Below are 21,358 nucleotides of genomic sequence, written 5' to 3' on the forward strand. Positions count from 1 at the left end.
TCTCTACTTGCCAAGATGGAGGCTTCCTGGGTGAGAAAGGGAGGTTGGTTGGTCCCACCTCAATAGATGATGCCTCTGAGGGGTAACAGCATCCCAATTCTGACTGGGGACCTCAACTGCTCTGTGCTCTCAGGAAGGGCCTCTGGGCATCACTGTGGAAAGTTCAGCAGAACCATTTGCACAATGCCCCGGAGTGATCACAGGAAAAGGACTGCAGGGTGCAATAATCACAAAAACAGAACCCCACCAAACCTCTCCATGGTGTGCCCATACAGCTCTCATGGGATAAAAGGGAAGGTCCTTTCATGGATTGAGAACTGGTTCAAGGACAGGGAACAAAGGGTAGGAATTAATGGTAAATTCTCAGAATGGAGAGGGGTAACTAGTGGTGTTCCCCAGGGGTCAGTCCTAGGACCAATCCTATTCAATTTATTCATAAATGATCTGGAGAAAGGGGTAAATAGTGAGGTGGCAAAGTTTGCAGATGATACTAAACTGCTCAAGATAGTTAAGACCAAAGCAGATTGTGAAGAACTTCAAAAAGATCTCAAAACTAAGTGATTGGGCAACAAAATGGCAAATTAAATTGAATGTGGATAAATGTAAAGTAATGCACATTGGAAAAAATAACCCCAACTATACATACAACATGATGGGGGCTAATTTAGCTACAACGAGTCAGGAAAAAGATCTTGGAGTCATCGTGGATAGTTCTCTGAAGATGTCCACACAGTGTACAGAGGCGGTCAAAAAAGCAAACAGGATGTTAGGAATCATTAAAAAGGGGATAGAGAATAAGACTAAGAATATATTATTGCCCTTATATAAATCCATGGTACGCCCACATCTCGGATACTGTGTACAGATGTGGTCTCCTCACCTCAAAAAAGATATTCTAGCACTAGAAAAGGTTCAGAAAAGGGCAACTAAAATGATTAGGGGTTTGGAGAGGGTCCCATACGAGGAAAGATTAAAGAGACTAGGACTCTTCAGCTTGGAAAAGAGAAGACTAAGGGGGGATATGATAGAGGTATATAAAATCATGGGTGATGTTGAGAAAGTGGATAAGGAAAAGTTATTTACTTATTCCCATAATACAAGAACTAGGGGTCACCAAATGAAATTAATAGGCAGCAGGTTTAAAACAAAAGGAAGTTCTTCTTCACGCAGCGCACAGTCAACTTGTGGAACTCCTAACCTGAGGAGGTTGTGAAGGCTAGGACTATAACAATGTTTAAAAGGGGACTGGATAAATTCATGGTGGTTAAGTCCATAAATGGCTATTAGCTAGGATGGGTAAGAATGGTGTCCCTAGCCTCTGTTTGTCAGAGGGTGGAGATGGATGGCAGGAGAGAGATCACTTGATCATTGCCTGTTAGGTTCACTCCCTCTGGGGCACCTGGCATTGGCCACTGTTGGTAGACAGATACTGGGCTAGATGGACCTTTGGTCTGACCCGGTACGGCCATTCTTATGTTCTCCCCAGACACATCAGTCACATAAAAATGCACAATCCGCAGGCACTCAGCTATCGCAGGGGTGGTGATACAAAGACCTACATGGAATAGAAATAGAATTCTCTTGTCTAAACTGATGGGTACCTTCACCTTAGTGTCACAGCCAACATGCCCTCCCCTCAAAAAAAAAAATCTAGAACTCTGTGCCCAGAGTTTGGACAGACTGTCACAGGAGACACTAAGATTGCATCAGACAGGATTTCACCGTGCCACCAACTGCCTACAGGTAGTTTGTTCTGTAAGAACCAGCTATGGGTGGGTTTATTGCACTGGTGCTGGCTACCATAACTGACATCAGGCCTATTTCAGTACTGCAGTAACCCTCTGCACTACTGGCAGATTAGTCAAGGTTCACCACCCAGCAGGGATGGCACCTCATCCAGCAGGACCAGGAAGCAGCCTGAGTGAGCAGAGGAAACTAAGACAGCCAGAGCAATAGAACTGGGCCTGCACCCCAGCTTGCCACACAGTAAGAGCTCATGGAGACACATCCTTGGTGCTCAGAGTTGCCACATGAACACCATGCAGCACTTAAGATGAAGGACAGAAATGGGGGTGGCTCTGTCACAGGTAGGTTAATTCCCCCTGCATCTTCCCCCCATCACAATCTTTTGACTAAGGTAGCTGTGCTGCTCCACAAATCCCAACCAACTCCCATTGCATCGCTCCAAGCTCCTGGCCCTCACCTTCAAGGTACTGTGCACTTCGCTCTGGCTAGTCGGTACGTGTCCTCCTGCATCCCAGGCACTCGAGTCCCACCAGATTTCTTCACGCCTCCCACGAGCTCACTTCTTCACTGTTCCTTGCCGCAATGCACTTTGCTCTGACACTTGCATTCGGTTCTTAGATATCTAATTCCTTGGTGCACAGGCTTCCTCCTCTTGGTTGCCTGGAAAGCACCGTGTATGAGCATAGTCCCATATAAACACACCATTGCTCCCCAACACTGCTGCCTTAGTGGAGGCCACAGGAAAGGCAGGAGCTGATTGCAAGGGACAGGTTTTCTTTACATACAAACCTTTGCAATAGCAGTGAAGGGGACAGTGTTATTAAGGGAGAAGCTGCACAGTCCTAGGGAAGCACCTTCCCCATCTTTGTTCCCACCACCTCCAAAGATCATTGCAGGGAAAGCCCTTCCCAGCACCTGCTGGTGTACAAGGAATTAGTGAACTTGGGGTCCTAGGCCTGTCCCTCTCTCACAGGCCACTTACCTTCTGGAGACCTGGAAGAAGAGTAAGAAGATTCAAAGGGACAGCGCAGGGTCAGTTTGAAGATTTTATTTAACTGTCATAAAAGGGGAAGCAGATGATTCCAAATCTGTTAATCTGGGTCTAAGATTTACAGACAAAATGCACCAAATCAAATTAACAAAAATCTCTCTCTAAAGGGCAGGGGGAGAGGAAGAGTTGGGGCAGAAGATGTAGCTACAGGAAAACCACACACACTTGGTCCCAGTTTGGTACAACATCAGTGTTATCAAAGCAACCAGAGAAGATGGCTGCAGAGCTGGAACATGCTTGTCCAGTAGCCAGAGGGTCCTGGAGAGTTCCTGCCCTCCGCCTACCGTGCCAGTGTGGGTGTTAGGAATGCCAGGCTGCAGTGCTGTGAGGCTGCAAGGGGAAGAGGAACTGCTCTGGAGACATGGAGTCTACTTGTCAAGGCAATAAATACTGACAGGCCAGGCACGAGATTTCAAAGGCAGAACTGATACATAAGGCATTAACTGCTCTTGAATATTTGTCCATTGCAAGCTCTTTGTTCTGACCAGGTTGTGAAAGCAGCTGCAGAACTGGACTGATTTATCCCCCAGCCGAAAACCAAACCAAGAGATGGGGCAGGAGCTGCCCTGGCATTTCAGTGCTTTACAGCCAAAAAATGGCTCCAATGAAATAATTCGGAGGTGACAGCAGCACTCATGACTCCCGTACCCACCGCAGGAAAGATGCTGGGGCAGACACAGGAAGGCACTGGGCTGTTGAGAGATCTACACTAACAGGGCCAACACCTCCGTAGCAGAAAGTGGGAGAGTTCTGCCAGTACGGCTTTCTCTGGACATCCCCAAGGATGGCTCTGTGTGGACTGGGAGCAGCACAGGATGCTACAAGCCCTCCTCCTGTCAGGGCAGTAGGCTCAGGAGAATAGGCCAGCAGCAAAATTAGTTGTGATTCATTTCTAATAAACCAATTCAATGAGAGTGACTGAGATGAGAGGGCAGCATGCTAACAAACCAATGGAGTGGGAGCTAACAAGGTCAGGGCCCCTTCCTAGAGAATGCATGTTACACACATTAAGGCATCATGGTTACAGGAAACAGCCACAAATGAAGCTGCCAGCCAGCATTCAAGACACTGGCTGGAGGGGAGGGGCGGGGTGGGGCAGGCCACAGACATGATTTTAGCCTACAGAAAGGTTCAGCGACTGCCTGGCATCACAATTCCTCAGCCACCCAAAATGAGGCACCACCCTATGAGCAGAAGCACTAGGAAAAGCCCCCTACGTGTGGGAAGCAGCTTGGAGAGTCCCTCTCCTTCAGCACCTGCCTGTGGTTTATTCCAATGAAGAAAGGTCAGATGCAGCAATGGGAGAAGACCCTGATCAGGGCCCTGGGAGGGCAGGAAGCACTCCCACTTGTGTGTGGTGGAGAGGCCTAGGGGACAGAAGCCCCTGAGGCAGGCAGCTGGAGGTCAGATGCAGACAGCATGGTTTGGTCAGCTCCGTTCAGTGATTCTCTGGGGGGAAGGAGGGGGAGGGTTACTGAGCTGAGAGCTCTTCTTAAGAAATGGGAGGGGAAGGTGAGGTTCCAATGTCAGCACTTTGATACAGGGTGGGATTTCTACTGTAGCCACTGCCTGGCTAACTCTCTCTCTCTGGGGACTGGCCTGTGGAGGGGCTACTCCTTCCACTCCTTCTTGATGGTCAGGTTCCACTCCCAGGACAGATGGTCAGTCTTATCATCATCTGTGAATTTGGATTTGATGTTGTAGCTGCCCCGGGCCAGCATACCCTTTGGGGCTTCCTCCATGGGGGTCAGGAACTCGTACTCCTCTGCTCGGGGCCCATAGCTCCCAACCATATAGTCAGTCTTGTCAACTGGAAAGAGACAGGAGTGGGGGTGGAAAAGAATGAGCCTCCCCAGAGCTCATGCTGAACTGCATGAACAGATTCTAGCCCCTCCCGACTACCGTGCCATCTCCCCACAGAAGGCACACAGCTAGGCTCAGAGCTAGAGAATTCAGACGCTCCATGCTAGCTGAGCTCCTTCCACATGGGGACGGACACCCACCCACCCAGTGCGGCAGGCCAAGCAACAGGAGGAGAAGAACCCGCTATTTGTTCAGCACTAAGTTTTGCTTCATTCAAGGCCGATCGGGTCAAATGCAGCCGGAGCCATTGACATCATCCAGACCCTTGCACTGCAGCAGAGCCTGAAGAAAGTTTCCCACCGCCAGTGCTGAGCCAAAGGTGCACATGAGCAGCGGTTCTCAACTGGGGGTCCCCAAACCCTTTCAGGGGGGCCGCAGAGCCCCCGGTGAAACCCGGTGCCCTGATCCCCAGCGCTGAAGCCAGGCGTGGCATGGGGCTGAAGCTGGGAGCCACACTGGGACCCTCCCAACCCGCACCCTGAGCTACTCCCCTCACTTAGCACAGCCCCTAGCTACCCTGTCCGCTCACAGCCCCTAGCTACCCCGTCCTGGCACCCTGAGCTACTCCCCTCACTTAGCACAGCCCCTAGCTACCCAGTCCTGGCACCCTGAGCTACTCCCCTCACTTAGCACAGCCCCTAGCTACCCTGTCCGCTCACAGCCCCTAGCTACCCCGTCCCAGCACCCTGAGCTACTCCCCTCACTTTGCACAGCCCCTAGCTACCCCCTACCTGCATCCTGGGCAGTTTTCAAACTTTTTGAACTGAGTCCCCCCCCTTTGAGTTATATTTTTAGTTGCATCCCCCCACAGCCCAGACAGGCTGGGTGGCCTCCTGAGTGAGTCAAGGGGTGGAGGTGGTGCTGCCTCCCTGGACCCTGCTGTGCGGAGCTGGCTTGAGCCCCACCAGCCCTTGCCCCACACCTCCCAAATAGAAGTAAAACTATGCCTATGCCCAAGGGTCCACCACTGGCCCAGACCCCCACACTCCCCCCCAAGGCCCTGGCGTTTTTATAGCATATTGAGGGGGGCCTCAGCAAGAAAAAGGTTGCGACTCCTCTGTTCTAAAAGTAAAGAGTCTCCTCCCACCATGCCAGAGCCAGCTGGAGAGTGGGGGTGGCACATACATCTCACTGTAGTGGGCCTGGCTGGGAGACCCCACCCTTGCAAAGCAATGTCTGGGACAATGGAAGCACTTACTTTTCACTCCTTTCCTGAACGTGTGCTGAATGTACTTCAGCCCCGACACGATCTCCTTGTTCACCTGTAGAGATAAACAAGACTTCACAGCAGAGCGGCCACCGCCCTCCCCATATCTGGGGAAGGGCAGGGGCCTGTGTCTCAATGCATCCCTTGGGATTAGTGACCTCCCTCTTTCAGACAGGCTTGGGTCAGTGACGCTCAAAAGTTCTTACCCGGAAGGAGATTTTTATCCGATACTCCACACCCTCCTTCAGCACAAATGACTGTTTCTTGTAGCTTTCCAGGTTACCTACAGAGAAGGGAGAAGTTTGCTCAGACTCCCTAGGGACTGTGCTGTGGGATGCATTTGGGGTGGACCCTGTACCGGAAACTGTAGCTATTGGAATATAAACAAGTGTGAGGTTACAGGCAGGGGAAGTGTCCCTTCCTTCATGTCAAGGTCCTCCCTTGCCCCAGCTCCTGCATTAACACCTTTGGTTTCCACAGAAGACTGCAAAGCCCAACAGGGGAGAGCATCCCAGCCGCTCTTCTCCCAGGAAGGAAGAGAATGTGATTTACTTATGGGTGTCCCCGTTTAGGGATCTCACCACCTCGCACCCACCCACCATTTCTAAGTTGGGCCATGCAAGCCCTAAGGAATCCACCTATTCACACCAGAGGATATGGCTCAGTTTCAGAATGACTCGCTCCCCTAATGAGACTCAACACCAAGCTCCTCTTCCCAGAATCAGCAGGAAGAAATGTGATCCTCAAACAGAGAAACCTGGAGACCTGGCTCTGACACTAAAAATCTGGTATCCCAGTGGGACCGCCAGTCCCATTATCAGGAAGCTACTGGTTATGCTGTAATTCCAGCCTCTTGCCATTAGAGGAGGCTGGTGCAACGTTCCCCATGGATTAGAACCCAGGGAAGCCTTTCATTCAACAGCTTATTTTGGGGCAGTATTTTTAAGAGAATTCTGGCAACAGTAACTTGTTTGTGGAGCAATTTGGAATACTCCATTTAGCCTGGGGCTCAGTCCTGCACCCCCCTGGCCTGAGCAGAGTTTGGTAGGAGGAATGAGGAGTTATGGCAGGATTAGGGCCAGGGGTTTCCTGACTTTAGGAAAGCAGGTTTCAAAGGGGTAGCTGTGTTAGTCTGTATCAGCAAAAACAACAAGGAGTCCTTGTGGCAAAGTAGAGACTAACAAATTTATTTGGGCATAAGCTTTTGTGGGCTAGAACCCACTTCATCAGATGCATGAAGTGAAAAATACAGGAGCAGGTATGAATACATGAAAGCATGGAAGTTGCTTTACCAAGTATGAGGTCAGTCTAACGAGATAAATCATTTACAGCAGGATACCAAGGGAGGAAAAAAACTTTTGAAGTGGTAAGAGAGTGGCCCATTACAGAAAGTTGACAAGAAGGTGTGAGTAACAGTAGGGAGAAATTAGTATTGGGGAAATTAGGTTTAGGTTTTGTAATGACCCAATCACTCCCAGTCTTTATTCAGGCCTAATCTGATGGTGTCCAGTTTGCAAATTAATTACAGTTCTGCAGCTTCACGTTGGAGTCTGTTTATGAAGTTTTTTTGTTGAAGAATTGCCACTTTTAGCCTGTGCTTGCCAAGTGGCTCCTGGGCTCCTCCAGCTGGTAACATCTAAGTAGCGCTTGCAGGACTGAATGTGCACAACCAACAGGAGTCTGAAAGGTACTGTGCTAGGGGCCGCCCTTCACACTGCAGTTCAGGTACAGGAAGCAGAGAGGCTGCAGTACTGTCCACCAGGCTGGAAGCCCCAAACTCACAGGAGGAGCCTGGCCCCCTGCAAGTTATATTTGGAAATACACATTTCATCAGGTCACTTCCACCTCTGGGCTCCAGGTCAGAATGGACAGTGGACCTGGCCTGGCCCCCCACCAGAGCTCCTGATTGTCTGCACTGAGCAAGCCTAGGTCTGTCTCCCGTGGAAGATACACCACAGTGCCCATCTCCTGCTTACCTGTCAGGTCCAGCTCCAGAGGACCAGGGGCAGTGGCACAGACCAGTGTCAGTTTGGTCACCACCACATTAGGAGTACTGGGATCTAAGACGAAGAAGAGGCTGTTAGACAAGTCCTAAAAGTGCTAATGACATCCCCACCTCAGGTCCCAACCCATATACATCCTTCTCTCTCCTTTCACTCAGTTCCTGGAAACACAAAGAAGCAGGTAAGAACTAGAAAGAATGGGCCTGCCTGGAGCAGAGATCCAGGGTTCCCCTTGTTTTATACCCAGGGAGGAAAGATGTCTCAGAACCTTTCATTCAGAAGTAACATCCCAGAAGATATTGACTCACAAGCTTTAGTCAAAGAACCAATGACTGATTTAAGCTAGCCAGGTAAAGACTGGCAGACCAGACAGCTAGCAGTGCCCTCGTTGGAGGGTTACTCACAACTGGTCATTTGCATCCTTGAGTTAAAGCTGGGCTTTCTGCAGCATGTATGAAGAGAGATCTAGGAGGAGGATGGGAGGGTTCTTAGTGTCTGCCTGAAGCAGTTAGAGGTGTAAAGAGGTCTTGGCTGTTATAGCTGTTTGCTACAACTTTAATGTCTGCACAGATAGAACCACATGCTCTGAGATGACATCAGGACTCACCAGTAGCTACGCTGACAGATCCCAGCAGAGCCTCCTTGTATTTCCGTAGACTCTCATCATCCTTGTCCAGCTCCTGGATCTCTTGGATGCTTTTCTGGGCAGGTGGTTTGTAGTTGACTGAGTGTTCATCTTCCTCATTCTCCGCTGCAATCTGGGCCAGCTGCTCTGTGGTCGGCTCCTGCTCTGCCATCTTTACACACGTGAGTTACACCTAGGAGGGGAGAGTGGGAAATGGGATCAGTGGCCTGATGCAGCTGCTTCCTGCACAAGAGGCCCTTCTGCTGAGAAGTCCTCAGGGCTCTTCAATAGACACCTCATTCCTTCCTCAGCCAAAGCAGGGCTCCCCACAGATAGCTGGCCAGTAACTCCAGCTTTCGGAGGGCTCAGTTCAATGCTCTCTTGTTCCCAAATGCCTGTGGGAGGTTTTGCTAGCTGTCTCAGGGGAATGAATTGGGCAGGACATTCCCAGAACACCTAGCTCTCTGCAGCGTGTGCCCTCTTATCATCGCCTGAGTCAGTTTGGCAAGCAAGTGCAGAATCTTTGGTTAACCCCTGGAGTCCCAACTGCACCAGGGGGTGGGGAGACTTCAATCTCTGCATGTTGTTTGTTAAATTGCTAGGACAACAGATAGCCTTTTGAGAAGTGCGATTAGATAAACCTTCTACCCACAGGAACAGCTGAGTGGAGAAACCCAAAGAGTAGATCTGGGCCTGTGTTACATTCTGCTTCCCTACAGCACTCAAGTCTATCTAAGAAGAGATGTCTGCTCCATTGTTGGCCCAAGTCCCAGAGGCCTCAGCGATGATCAACAGGCCTGTAGCTCAAAATGCAACTGGATCAGTCTGTTCTAAAAAGGGGCACTGGCTGTCCCCAAATTGCAGGGAAAGGCACCTGCCTTGGCCAATCTCACACTCAGTCCTTTCCAAAGGCCTGAGCCAAGGCAAGGCCAGTGAAAAGCAGCAGTAGCTATCGGATTAACAGCATTTGTACTAACTTGGCTCAATGGTGCAAGTCTCCAGCCACTTCCTGAACAGGCAGTAGGAAGCAGTGTGTGAAGTAGCCATCGTTAAAGGTGAAGCACCATTCCCATTATAAAAGCCATTCTCAACTCCCACCCCACAATCCCCCGCTCAAGCTTTATGGGCCACATCATCCAAGGCGAGTGTTCCTCAGAAAAATATCAGAAGAGTTTAAAGTTAATGGTGAAGACTTTGAAAACCCATGACTGTCTGAAGCTTCCCTGTAGTGGGCACCCCAACTACAAACACTCCAGAAGTATCACACTTTACAAACAAACAGTGAAGGGATCCAGACATTTCCCCACCTTTTAGCCTGGTCTACACTTAAAAATTAGATCAGCCTAGCTACATTATTCAGGCTGCGAAAAATGCTGTTCCCAGTGCAATGTGGTTAAGATCAACCTAACCCTCAGTGTAGACTCAGCTAGGTCAACCTAGCCACCACCTCTTGGAGAGGTTGGTTAAATACATCAATGGAAAAACCCCTTCTGTCAATGTAGGAAGCGTCTATATTACAGGACTACTGCAGCAGCATAGCTGTACTGCTGTGGTGCAGACATACCCTAAATCAGTGGTTCTCAAACTTTTGTACTGGTGACCCCTTTCACACAGCAAGCCTGTAAGTGAGATCCCCCCTTATAAATTAAACACTTAATATATTTAACACCATTATAAACGCTGGATGCAAAGCGGGGCTTGGGGCGGAAGCTGACACCTTGTGACCCCCTGAAGGGTCCCAACCCCCAGTTTGAGAACCCCTGCCCTAAATTCTTCATTACTCCCTATCATCCTACATGACTTGCCATCCATTCTTCCTTTTGCCTCCTAAAATTTTGCATATATAGATGCAGATGTCAAAATGGGTAAGACAATTATAAAATCCTGTTCACAATTCAAGGGAGCCACTTTTAATATACTGCATCACATCTACTACAAAAATACTCCAGGCTCAATCAAGTTAAATACAACCTTGTAAGGACTACATAGACTTACATAAACCTACAACACCTCTACACAGATACCCAGTGGCTGGAGGTTGAAGCTAGACAAATGCAGGTGAGACACAGAACACAATGTAACAGTGAAGGAATTAGCCACTGGGAAAACTCAGCTAGAGATGAAGATTCTTACTCATTTGAAGTCTTAAAATCAATATTTTATTTTAATTTTTTGAAAGATATGCTATAGCTCAAACAAGTTCTGGGTTTGATGCAGAAATTACTGGGTGAGATTCTCTGGCCTGTGTCAGGCCCGATCATCATAATGGTCCCTTCAAATCTTAAAAATCTATGAACCTTCTAATCAACATATTTCATAACCAAAGATCAATTATTCCATTTCTACTCCCCCAATAGATCACCTCAAGGAAAAAGCTCCCAGAACTCAGACATGAGACACACCCTGCGATTATACATCAGTTAGTTTCTTCTACTACACATCTGATACACAAGAGTGACAACAGCATATATTGCATTCTAGAAAGACATGTCAATGTCAGGTGTGAGTCAGGTGGAGAGTGGGGGCTCAGCCGGACCCATTCATTTCCAGACTCCTTTGGGAGGAGGTTTTGGTAAGGGAAGCGTGTGGGGGTGCTAGATGGACTCCAGTGAAACATTCAACCAGGATGTTAACTGCACTTATTTTATGTAAGTCTTGTTTGGGAATAAGACTAAGGAACCAGTCCTGCTCCATTTGTGATGTTCTCCGCCACCTCCTGAATATCTCTGCTACATGAGAAGCAGCCCTAGCAGGACCATCAAAATAGACAAGAGAAAGTTCCAGCTGCCAGGGCTCTCAGGACCAAATACGGCTGCCTACATGGCCTGAAAATCAACCAAAGAGCCTAGAAACCCAAGCATGGCACAAGCACAGAATCTCCACCTGGGAACAGAGCTGTGCATTTCTGATGAGCTGGCCAAAGCTCCCAGGAACTAGCTTTTTGGGGTGGCAGTTTCAGTGTACTCTCAGACAGCACACTAGGGTGCTCACTCAACACTTCCAAACTTGAGGTAGAGATTTTCTGCCTGCTCCGGCTAGCCACAGGAAAGCAACCAATCAAGAATGGAGCAGCTTCCTCTAGTGAGGATGGAGTTGCTTAGCTAGCGTCTTGACAGGGTGTCCGTGATGCATTTGGTATTGAGAAAGCCCAACAAAAAAGCCTCAGGATCACATCACAAGGCAAGGAGAGAACAGCCGAAGCATTCAGGATTATTCTTACACAGGTTTTCTAACTCAGGGATGGATGGAAAGCAGGTGGCTCTTGGGCATCAACAAGAAAACTTTCCATGGCCAGTCTGCACTTAATATTCCACAATCGGCAGCATTCACCCAGCCTCTGAGCAGATGCTTCTGCTGCCACAGCTCCATTGTAGAGGGCTTCTTCAGACTAGATGATCTACTGGTCCCTTCTGGCCTTAATCTACAAATTCGGTGGGAAGATGTCTGATCTCTGGTATATCTCCTTTCACCTGTTTCCCCTGTATTGAGCCCAGTAATATGTTTGGCTAATGCATCTTTTAAAAAGGCATCCATCTAAGTCTGGATTTGAAGACCAGAGATGAAATCCACCACTTCCATTGGTTAACCTTCCAATAGTTAATCAACCTCATTGTTAAAAAGCTGCCTTATTTCTAATTCTAAATTTGTCTGGCTTCAGTTTCCAGCAATTGGTTCTTGTTCTGCCTCTCTCTGCTAGATTAAAGAGACCTTTAGTAGCTGGTATTTTCTCTCCATCAAGATATTTACACACCACATTTTCCTGGATTAGATAAGAAGATTGGTCTCACTCTAAGGCATTTTCTCCACCCGTCACATTGTTTGTGGCTCCTTTCTGCACCCTCTGCAGTTTTTCAACATCCTTTTAAAAAATGTTGACCCCAGGAACCACACACACTAGAATCAGTCTCAGAGGTCAAAACCACCTCCTCATTCCGACTCACTACTCCTGGTTTAGACAAACAAGGGTTACATTAGCTCTTTGCTGCAGCATCACACTGACAGCTTGTCCACTCTGACCCCTAAATCCTTTTCAGAGTCAGTGCTTTTCAAGATACAGTAACCAATTTTATAAGTATGACCTACATTTTTTATTTCTAGATGTCTGACCTTTTACTTGGTGTATTGATGAATTTTCTTTGAATGGGCCCAGCTTATCAAGTGATCCACATCAGTGGCTCTCAACCTTTCAGACTACTGTAATCCTTTCAGGAGTCTGATTTGTCTTACATAACCCCCAAGTTTCACCTCACTTAAAAACTACTGCTTACAAAATCAGTCAAAAATATAGAAGTGTCATAGCCCGCTACTACTGAAAAATTGCTTTCTTTTTGATGCAGCAAAGAATCCTGTGGCACCTTATAGACTAACAGACGTTTTGCAGCATGAGCTTTCGTGGGTGAATACCCACTTCTTCGGATGCAAGCAGTGCCACTGCTTGCATTGCATCCGAAGAAGTGGGTATTCACCCACGAAAGCTCATGCTGCAAAACGTCTGTTAGTCTATAAGGTGCCACAGGATTCTTTGCTGCTTCTACAGAACCAGACTAACACGGCTACCCCTCTGATACTTTCTTTTTTATGTTTACCATAGAATTATAAATTAATTGGAACATAAATATTGTACTTGCACTTCAGTGTGTAGTATATAGAACAGTATAAACAAGTCATTGTATGAAATTGTGGTTTGTGCTGACTTCACTAGGGCTTTTTATGTAGCCTGCTGTAAAACTAGGCAAACTATCTAGATGAGTTTAGTACCCCCTGGAAGACCTGTGCGTACCCCCGGTTGAGAACCACTGATCTAGATCACTCCATAGGACTGCCCTTTCCCCAATTACCATTCCACCACAAGTTTTTATCAACAATGATTTTATACTTATTTCGGGATCCTTTATAAAAATATTGAAGAGCATCAGACCTAGAACTGATCCCTGCTGAACTCCACTAGAAATACTCTCACTTAATGATTCCCCACTGACAGCTACTTCATGATCTCTGTTAGCCAGTTAATTTAACATGTGCTTCACCCATGCTGTCTAGTTCTCACACTTTACAAAAGTCTATTACACCTACAAAGTTACCTTTATCAACCAACCTTTAGTTTCATCAACAACTAAATCAGGTTTGACAAGAGCTATTCACAAGAGACTAGGGAAAGGCAGATAGTCTCCCATTAGTTGCCATTGAGACACACTGCGGAACTGCAGGGGGAGAGTCTCCTGTTTCTCCTGGGTGGATGATGCAGCCATTTGCTCCCAAACTCCAACTATTCCCCTCACACCAGAGGAAGGGAAGCCTCCACTTTGAGTTGTCATAATTAATCACTAATTAAACCTCAAGTCAGAGCAAAGGGAACCTGGAGGAGGCCAAACTATCCAAAGGCAGAACTCGAATCCAGAAGTGACCTCCCCTGCAGACACTTGTTAAAGAGGCCCAGTTAGAGTGCCTCTCTAAGGTCACTACCTGCACTCTGGCCAGTGCTGGACACTGGAAAGTTGTCAGAATTTCAATGCAAAACACAGCAGACCAGCACAGTGCTAATGCAGCTCCTCCCAGTCCTGCACTCCACTCCGGAAGCTGGCTTGGCTCTGCATGGGTGTGTCCGCATGCTTTGGACATTACCGAAGAGCTGCTGCCGCCACCAGAAGCAGCAGTCTTGCATTGGTCAGAGCAGGAAACCAGTTCGACAGGCCTCTGTCTGAACCCCAAGCATGGAGCTGTGTCCCATTTGCTCACCCCACAACAAAGCAGCCGGGGTATTTGTGTTTTCCCCTCCCCTAGCAGCACCTGGTCTCCATCAGCAGGGCCGGCTCCAGCTTTTTTGCCTCCCCAAGCAGCGGAGGAAAAACAAAAACAAACAAACAAAAAAACACCCTGATTGAGCAGCCCCTGAAGAGCTGCCAAAGAGGAAGCGACTGAGTGAAGGACTCACTGCAGAAGACTAAAGCAGAGCGCTTGAGCTGCCACCGAAGACCCGGACATGCCGCCCCTTTCTACTGGCTGTCCCAGGCACCTGCTTCCTTTGCTGGTGCCTGGAGCTGGCCCCATCTTCCCAAGCATCCAGACCTCCCAGCCCCCAAAACAGACACATTTAGAATAAGCATTCTGCCTCAAGGGGGACAGAGGTGCTGCTCTGCTAATCATCACCTGTAATTGCCCTAATTATAGAATTAGACCCATTGGCATGGATGGACGGGAACACCAGAGAGCCTGGATTAATAATTTAAGGACCATTGAAGTCTCCCATTAGCCACACAGGAACTAGCCCTTTCCCTGCCTCTCACACTGACAAACTAGAGCATTTCTAAGGCCAGGAAAAGCTGCTGCAGATAACAGCTGGGAAAAGCAAACCCCAGCCCACCAGTCACCTGGGAGGTCAGAGCTGTTAACGCCCAGCAGCTCAGGACAGGGCTCATCTCTCCTCAGAAGAAATGGACAAGAGTAATGCTGCTGCAGTTTCTTCAGCAAGGCCCCCAGGCAGAACTAAGAACAGTAACATCATAAATCAGAAGCCACACAATGCAGCAGAGCTCTTGGGAGGGGAGGCCTGTGAGACCCTTGTGTGGGTAGAGGGGTGCAAAGGTACATTGCAAAGTACTGGGGGGGAGGGGGGAGCAAGGCACTCTTACCTACACTGAAAAGCACATGCCTGAGGTCACAGTTCCTCCACTGCTTCTTCAGGAAAGGCACCAAGCCAGAAAGGAAGGAGGCTTCCACGCACACAAAGCTTTTCCCAAGGCCCCTGACCTCTTCCTTTGGGCTTCAGAGAGAAGCCATTTACCACAGTTCAGGGTTAGGAGGATAGTGGGGGCCTTAGGGTAACAGGCACTTTGCTGTTCATTTCCAGGTGCCCCCTGCTGGGTGACATTGCTAGACAAACCAAAATCAAGGAATCAATTGCAACTGAACTTCCCAGAGCCACCCTATAGCCTGTGCTCACGAGTCCCATACCATCAGGAGCACAGGCCTAACGTGTTTAGCAGGCACAGGACCTCCTGCAGAAGAGGCAGCCCCCCCGGCACATCTTAATTCCTTCTTCTAAGGACATTAGTCGTTTTATTGGCTAAGTGGCGCTAATGTCCTGATGTGATAATTGATAGCGTGTGACAGATCACAGGTCAAACCACAGGCATTGCAGGGAAACTCCCTTCTCAGGCACCTCCAGATCCTAGCTGCCTAGGAAATGCTCACCGTTAGAAGGTTCTGTCCTACAGATGCTGTAATGGACCTAAAACATAACCATTGCCTAACATGGACTGTCATTTTCTTCCTGGTCTTAGAATCCTTCTGATCGTTGTCATTGTCCTGAACACTGGATTCCCTCCCACTAGCCTAGCATCCCATCTCTGATCACCTTCCTTTGGACTTCCCCAAGTTGCAGTTTTCAACCGCAAGTTCAAACCAGAAAGATATTTAACTACAGACAGATCACCATTTACCATGACGATAGGTTTCTGAGTGGTAGCCGTGTTAGTCTGTCTCAGCAAAAAGAATGAGGAGTACTTGTGGCACCTTATGACACCCAAGAGTCTACAGTAGGGAAGAACCTCAAGCCAGTTTTGGCAGGATCTTCCAGAGTCTGTCACCAAACTTGATCTGTAGCACAGCTAAAGAGCCTCCAGGCTCCTGAGAGAGTCCGACTATCTACAACAGGATAATACGTGCCTGTTGCTGGCTAAAGCCACTTCTGAGTGGGAAGAGAACTCCCAGACTCTACTGCTTCTGGAAAAGTCAGGTTCTAGACTGTCTTGCTCCAAGCAATGATGCAGCTGCATAACGCTCCAGATGCACCTCATGCTATCCAGAACCTTGGAGATCACAAAAGAGGAACAATGCTTGTGAGAAATTGGAGCAGGCTGAATCACTTCCCAGCAGAGGGAACTCTTACTGTCTTTATCCATCTATCCAAGAGCCCTGCTGTTTCAAAACTTACAAACTGTTAGTTCCTCCAGGGTTAAGCAGGCAGGACATGAGCACTAGAAAGAGACCCAGGCTCCTAAGAAACTGCAACCTGACTGCAGTTACAGCCTGATTAATGATGTAGCAACCGAGAAGCTAGCAGTATTGCAAGGAAGGACATCAGCCCCTGCTACCCAAGAAATCTGCTGGTGAGAAGACATGCCCCAATTTCTGCCTTTTACACGAACAATCCCCAGAACAGAGACCTCTACAGAGCAACTAACACTATATGCTCTACATTAGAAGCTCTGTGGCCGCATCCCCAGTCAAAGCCCTTAGACACTACTAGAATACAAATAAGTAATAACTGAGTTTGACAGAAGGTCCCTTCAAGCAAGCTACAATTCTGGTTGGCCTGGGGGGTAAATATGTTATGCTCAGTGAGGGAGACTGGGGGTCAGAGGTGAGTTTGGGCTCATCACCATGCTATCCCATGGTGGCAGCAGCGTGGATGGGTGCGTCACCTAGCAAAGAGAGCAAATGAGGACTGACTAATCACACCAGCAGGCAGGTTGACAGGACATTTCACATAAATTGCTCTCAAGCCCATACCCACAAGAATTCAGAAGAAAGGGAAAGTTAGAGGCTGATCATCCCACAGGGAAAGCCCCTCTTATGCCCTGGCACAAAGTTACTGCAGAATTCCAACTGTCAGGATTCCCAGCTTATCTGGAGGCTTCAGGTCCACCCACTGCCCAGTCATCAGGAATAATGAAAGGACTCCACAAATGCCCTGCATCTCCTCAGGCATGCTGCAGTTTGGATCCAAGTGTCCAAGAAGCTTCTGACCGCCAGAAGTTGGACTGGACTACACGGTTTGGATCACTCACTAAATTGCCTTACTCTCTTTACTCCCTCTGAAGCATCTGGGACTAGCCACTGTTGGAAGACAGGATATTAAGGTAAATGGACCATTGGTCTGACCCAATATGGCCATTCTTATTATCTCTTTGCAGATGACCCAGCTTGGGGCTGCAGTAAGTACACTCGATAACACTCAGCAAGTGGGGAGCAGTCAGTCAGTCATGTCAAGACCCTTAGCACTCAATGGAAGATGACTATTAGCTGTGCTCCCCATTAAGAGTTCTTGTAGTCCTGTACTGAGTAGTGGTAACTGTCTGAATTCTGTGCATGCTGCAGTCTGGTTAGTGACACCAGTTAATGCACAAGCTTTTCATCATGAGACACAGCTGCACATATTGACAAGAATAAAAGCAAAAAGTGTGGAGGGTCTTTGCTTATTTCCCTATTGGAAACATTACAATGCCACCCCACAGTGTGGTACAACTGTGGATGATGGAGTCTCATGTCGACATAAGGGGATTCTACAAACCCTATAGGTGAATGATATATGCAAGGTCAGACCAATGCAAAAAACAGAAACCTGGTTACATGTGGAACAGACAAGATTGTCCATGACCATTGCAGATTCTTGTATCTTTGCTGTGCACTGGTCACATTTTTCATACACAGTGTTAACACACCTTGCGTCAAAATGGTTAACAACATCATGACAAATCTGCTACCACCTTGCTCTGTCATGGGCTCTAGCTTCCCAACTGATGGGGGTCAACCTGATATGCTTTCAAGTCTGACTTTATTGGGTTTTTATACTGTTTGTACTGAGAACAGATGCCTTGCATTATTTGACCATAAAACATGGTCTTGGGTACTCATGAGTTGGCCATACAAGTGAGATTCCAAAACCAATGCAGCTGAGTTTTAATGAGCATGCTTTGAATGCCTGACATCCAAAAATGATTAAGGATTTTGAAACTGGGAATTTTGTCACACCATTTGCAGGGTCAACTGAAACAAATACGGCCCATATGGAAGTTTCCTAAGGTAGCAGCAATATGTTGCCAATATCTCACAACCATGTAAAACTGTTGTAAGTGCAACTGCCAATAGGCAGCTTATTGCTTATTTTGATGGCCTTATTGTTCCATAGGTGGTACAACTAGTACAGGGCTAGAATAATTGGGGCTCTGAATATTAGGACTGAGGTGCACTGCAAGAATTCTGGGAAACAGGACTGAAACAGCAGAGCATTCCGGACTATAATTGAAGTTTAAGCCAGAATATAGGTGCTTCAGGTTGCTGAGAGCCACAAGGCTGTATTAGTAGGGTGTGCTGCAGGTGAAGCTTGAAAAACATCAACAGAACTGTGTAGAGAATGCTTACACAGCACTTCCTATACTATGCTGAGCTGTGGCCAGCACTACCGCAATTTCATATATTTAGTTTAAAAAAAGGGAAGCTGCCATTTTCAGAGCTGTTAGGAAAGAGTCGGGAAAACCATGGAAGCCATCATCCTCTCCCTCCCCCACAACCTTCTGATGGGGCTTTCACACACTGGAAGCAGGTACATCAGGTATCTTAACAACCAAACTGCATACTCTTCATGCATATCTGCTTTGAAATGCACTGTGTCTGGCATTACAGAAGAAACAGTGGGACTTACTTTAACCATTCTAACAAAGCAGGAAGGCAACAAAGGGAAACCACTTCCAGATTTCCCATCACCAGAGCAACCCAAAAGCAAGCAGTGAAAATACCCCACATTTGAGGGAGGCTAGGAGAGCACCTAGCTGGTTGGGAAGTACAAGGATATGAACATTCACTGCACTTATTAAATGATGCTCAGAAAAGCAGGTTGCCACTAAGATCAATTCTGAATCTAAGAACAGCAGCACACAGCAGTAATGAGCCATCATAAAGCAGTTTCCCCATACACAAATGCTCTGAGTCTAACACCCTAGCAGTCCAGAGACCTCCTCCCATTGAAGTCTAGCAACAAGTTTTAATTTGCTCCTCCCACACCATTGCACCAGTTTTTAAAAGACTCCACCATCAGTACTCTAAAGACTGTGATGTAAAGTGGGGGGAATTCATACTCATGTGTATGGCCTCTCTCCGCTCCAGGTACTAAAGGTAAGCTACAAATGGAAAACACCAAGTTAGTACCAGAGGGGTAGCCGTGTTAGTCTGGATCTATAAAAGCAGCAGAGAGTCCTGTGGCACCTTATAGACTAACAGACGTATAGGAGCATGAGCTTTTGTGGGTGAATACCCACTTTGTCAGACACACTGATTTAGTGTCCTTTATGGTACATAAAAATTGTGTAAGAAGGTTCTGCAGATCTTATATTAAGAATTCTGTCTGATATTCTGTCTCTGAACACTCTGGATGACTGCAGAACTACACATGCCCTAAAAACAAACCTGATTAACTGAGAAGGGAAACGGTTAAAGGGTATTTAATTCACAGCCAAGAAACAGCTGGAAAATGAGATTAATGAGCAACCCAACTCCTTCAAGGAAGGAGTTTGGATGCACCCACTTCATGTATTGAGGCTGTCAAAAGAAGTTTCCAGCAAAACGGCCAAGATAACTTTATATTCCTGATGTTTCAAGGCAGCCAAAAGGATTTTTTTGAGACAGTCAAAGTCCAGGCGCCCCTCCCTCGCCCTCCTTTGAACTCTAGCTATGACGCCAACTAGGGCAGCTACCAGAAACAAGGAAGTACCCGCTGTTCCCAAGCACCAGCCCAGAGGCCACTACCGGGGCTGCCACCGCCCGCGCGCTCCTAGCTGTCACCGGGATCCCGAATGAGCCGCTCTAGGGCCTCCTTCCGGCTGCTGCCTGCGGGCCTGACAGGGGCCTCGTACCGCGCGGGCAGCAGGCCGAGCACGTGTCACGGCAGGCTCGTGACGAGGGCGCGGCACCAGCGGTGCGGCCCAGCCGGGAACGCGGCAGTGGCGGGGACCCCGGCCCGTGCCCGACAAGGGGGCCCTCCACCGCCGCGCCCCCTCCGACCCGGGGGCCGAGAGGCACCGCAGCTCGGCCCGGCCCCGCCCCGCTCGCCCGGCCGCCCGCGCATCCCAGCCCCACCCTACCCGGCCCGTTCGCCTCCTCGCGCTGCTGTGACAACGCCACCCGGATCCGCCCAGCCACCTCCGCGCGCGCCCCCACACTTCCGGGACTCTGCCGTCACTTCCCGTTATAAGAGGACAGAGCCCAGTGCCTCACTTCCGAGCAGGCCTCGTCGCGCTGATTGGCCAGAGAAGAGCGTGAGGGGCGCGCGACCGACGGTAAAAATGATAGAGTTCGGATCCTGGATAGAGCGTCTCCAGAGGCGCCGTTACCCTCCTGACTAGGGAGCGCGGGACTTCCGGCTTGTTAGCGGAAGCCCTAGGGCTGATGGGCGGGACCGGAAGCATAGAACCCCCGCCCTCTGACGAGGAATGACATCACCCCCGGCGGGAAGACGGAGACCGCTGGGCGGGAGTTTAGCTGGGGCTGGTCCCTGCTGCTGACCGCGCCCGGGGGCACGTGGTGGACGGGGCAGCCCCCTCACGCTGCACCACGGGCCTGGCGCCTCTTCCCTCGCCGCCAGGACACAGTTCAGGGGCGGGGGGGGTCCCTTAACTCCGCCCTCCCTGGTTCTCTGCGGACCCTGCTTTGGTTGCTCCCTTCCTTGTCCTGGTTCGGGTTCGTTTTCAGCTGCCGCCTAAGGGGGAAAGTGTAGGGTGATCAGACAGCAAATGTGAAAAATCGGGATGGGGGGGGGTAATAGGAGCCTATATAAGAAAAAGACCCAAAAATAGGGACTGTCCCTATAAAAGCGGGACATCTGGTCGCCCTAGGCAAGTGGGGCAATAGGCCCCACGAGCCCTGGCCCGGCAGCAGTCCGGCTCTTCAGTGGCATTTCGGCAGCGGGGGGCACTTCAGTGCTGCCGAAGACCCGGACCGCCACTGGGTGAGTACAAGCACCGCAGCTCCCCCGCTTTGCCCCAGGCCCCCTGAATCCTCTGGGTGGCCCTGGCTGCCTTTCACCTTCTGGAAGGAAATGAGTTAAAATTCCCTTTTAATATTTTGTTGATTTTTTTCCCCTGCTGTTT

At 48.8% G+C, this 21,358-nt stretch overlaps 1 protein-coding gene across 3 annotated transcripts; it reads right to left on the minus strand.

Moving 5' to 3' along the window:
- Positions 1–2,778: 2,778 nt before the first annotated feature.
- Positions 2,779–20,633, minus strand: ARHGDIA (Rho GDP dissociation inhibitor alpha). Of its 3 annotated transcripts, none has more exons than XM_039501500.1 (6): positions 20,487–20,633; positions 8,478–8,688; positions 7,844–7,927; positions 6,074–6,150; positions 5,859–5,922; positions 2,779–4,607 (listed from the first exon to the last, which is right to left on the minus strand). In XM_039501500.1, the coding sequence occupies exons 2-6, from the start codon at positions 8,665–8,667 to the stop codon at positions 4,408–4,410; spliced, it is 615 nt and encodes a 204-aa protein (XP_039357434.1). In that variant the 5' UTR covers positions 8,668–8,688; positions 20,487–20,633; the 3' UTR covers positions 2,779–4,407. The 3 variants fall into 3 exon arrangements, with proteins under 3 accessions (XP_039357434.1, XP_039357433.1, XP_039357436.1); XM_039501499.1 differs by lacking the exon at positions 20,487–20,633 and adding an exon at positions 20,354–20,486; XM_039501502.1 differs by lacking the exon at positions 20,487–20,633 and adding an exon at positions 9,473–9,614.
- Positions 20,634–21,358: the final 725 nt, after the last annotated feature.

This window comes from Mauremys reevesii, linkage group 15 (assembly GCF_016161935.1).
Source record: "Mauremys reevesii isolate NIE-2019 linkage group 15, ASM1616193v1, whole genome shotgun sequence".
Taxonomy (NCBI): domain Eukaryota; kingdom Metazoa; phylum Chordata; order Testudines; family Geoemydidae; genus Mauremys; species Mauremys reevesii.

Excerpts from the sequence above, each read along its gene's own strand:
- ARHGDIA (XM_039501500.1), bottom strand. The coding sequence starts at position 8,667 with ATGGCAGAGCAGGAGCCGACCACAGAGCAGCTGGCCCAGATTGCAGCG. Across the intron at positions 6,151-7,843 it reads TCTGGAGCTGGACCTGACAG|GTAACCTGGAAAGCTACAAG; the intron begins GTAAGCAGGAGA and ends CCTTCTCTGTAG. Across the intron at positions 5,923-6,073 it reads GGATAAAAATCTCCTTCCGG|GTGAACAAGGAGATCGTGTC; the intron begins GTAAGAACTTTT and ends TTATCTCTACAG.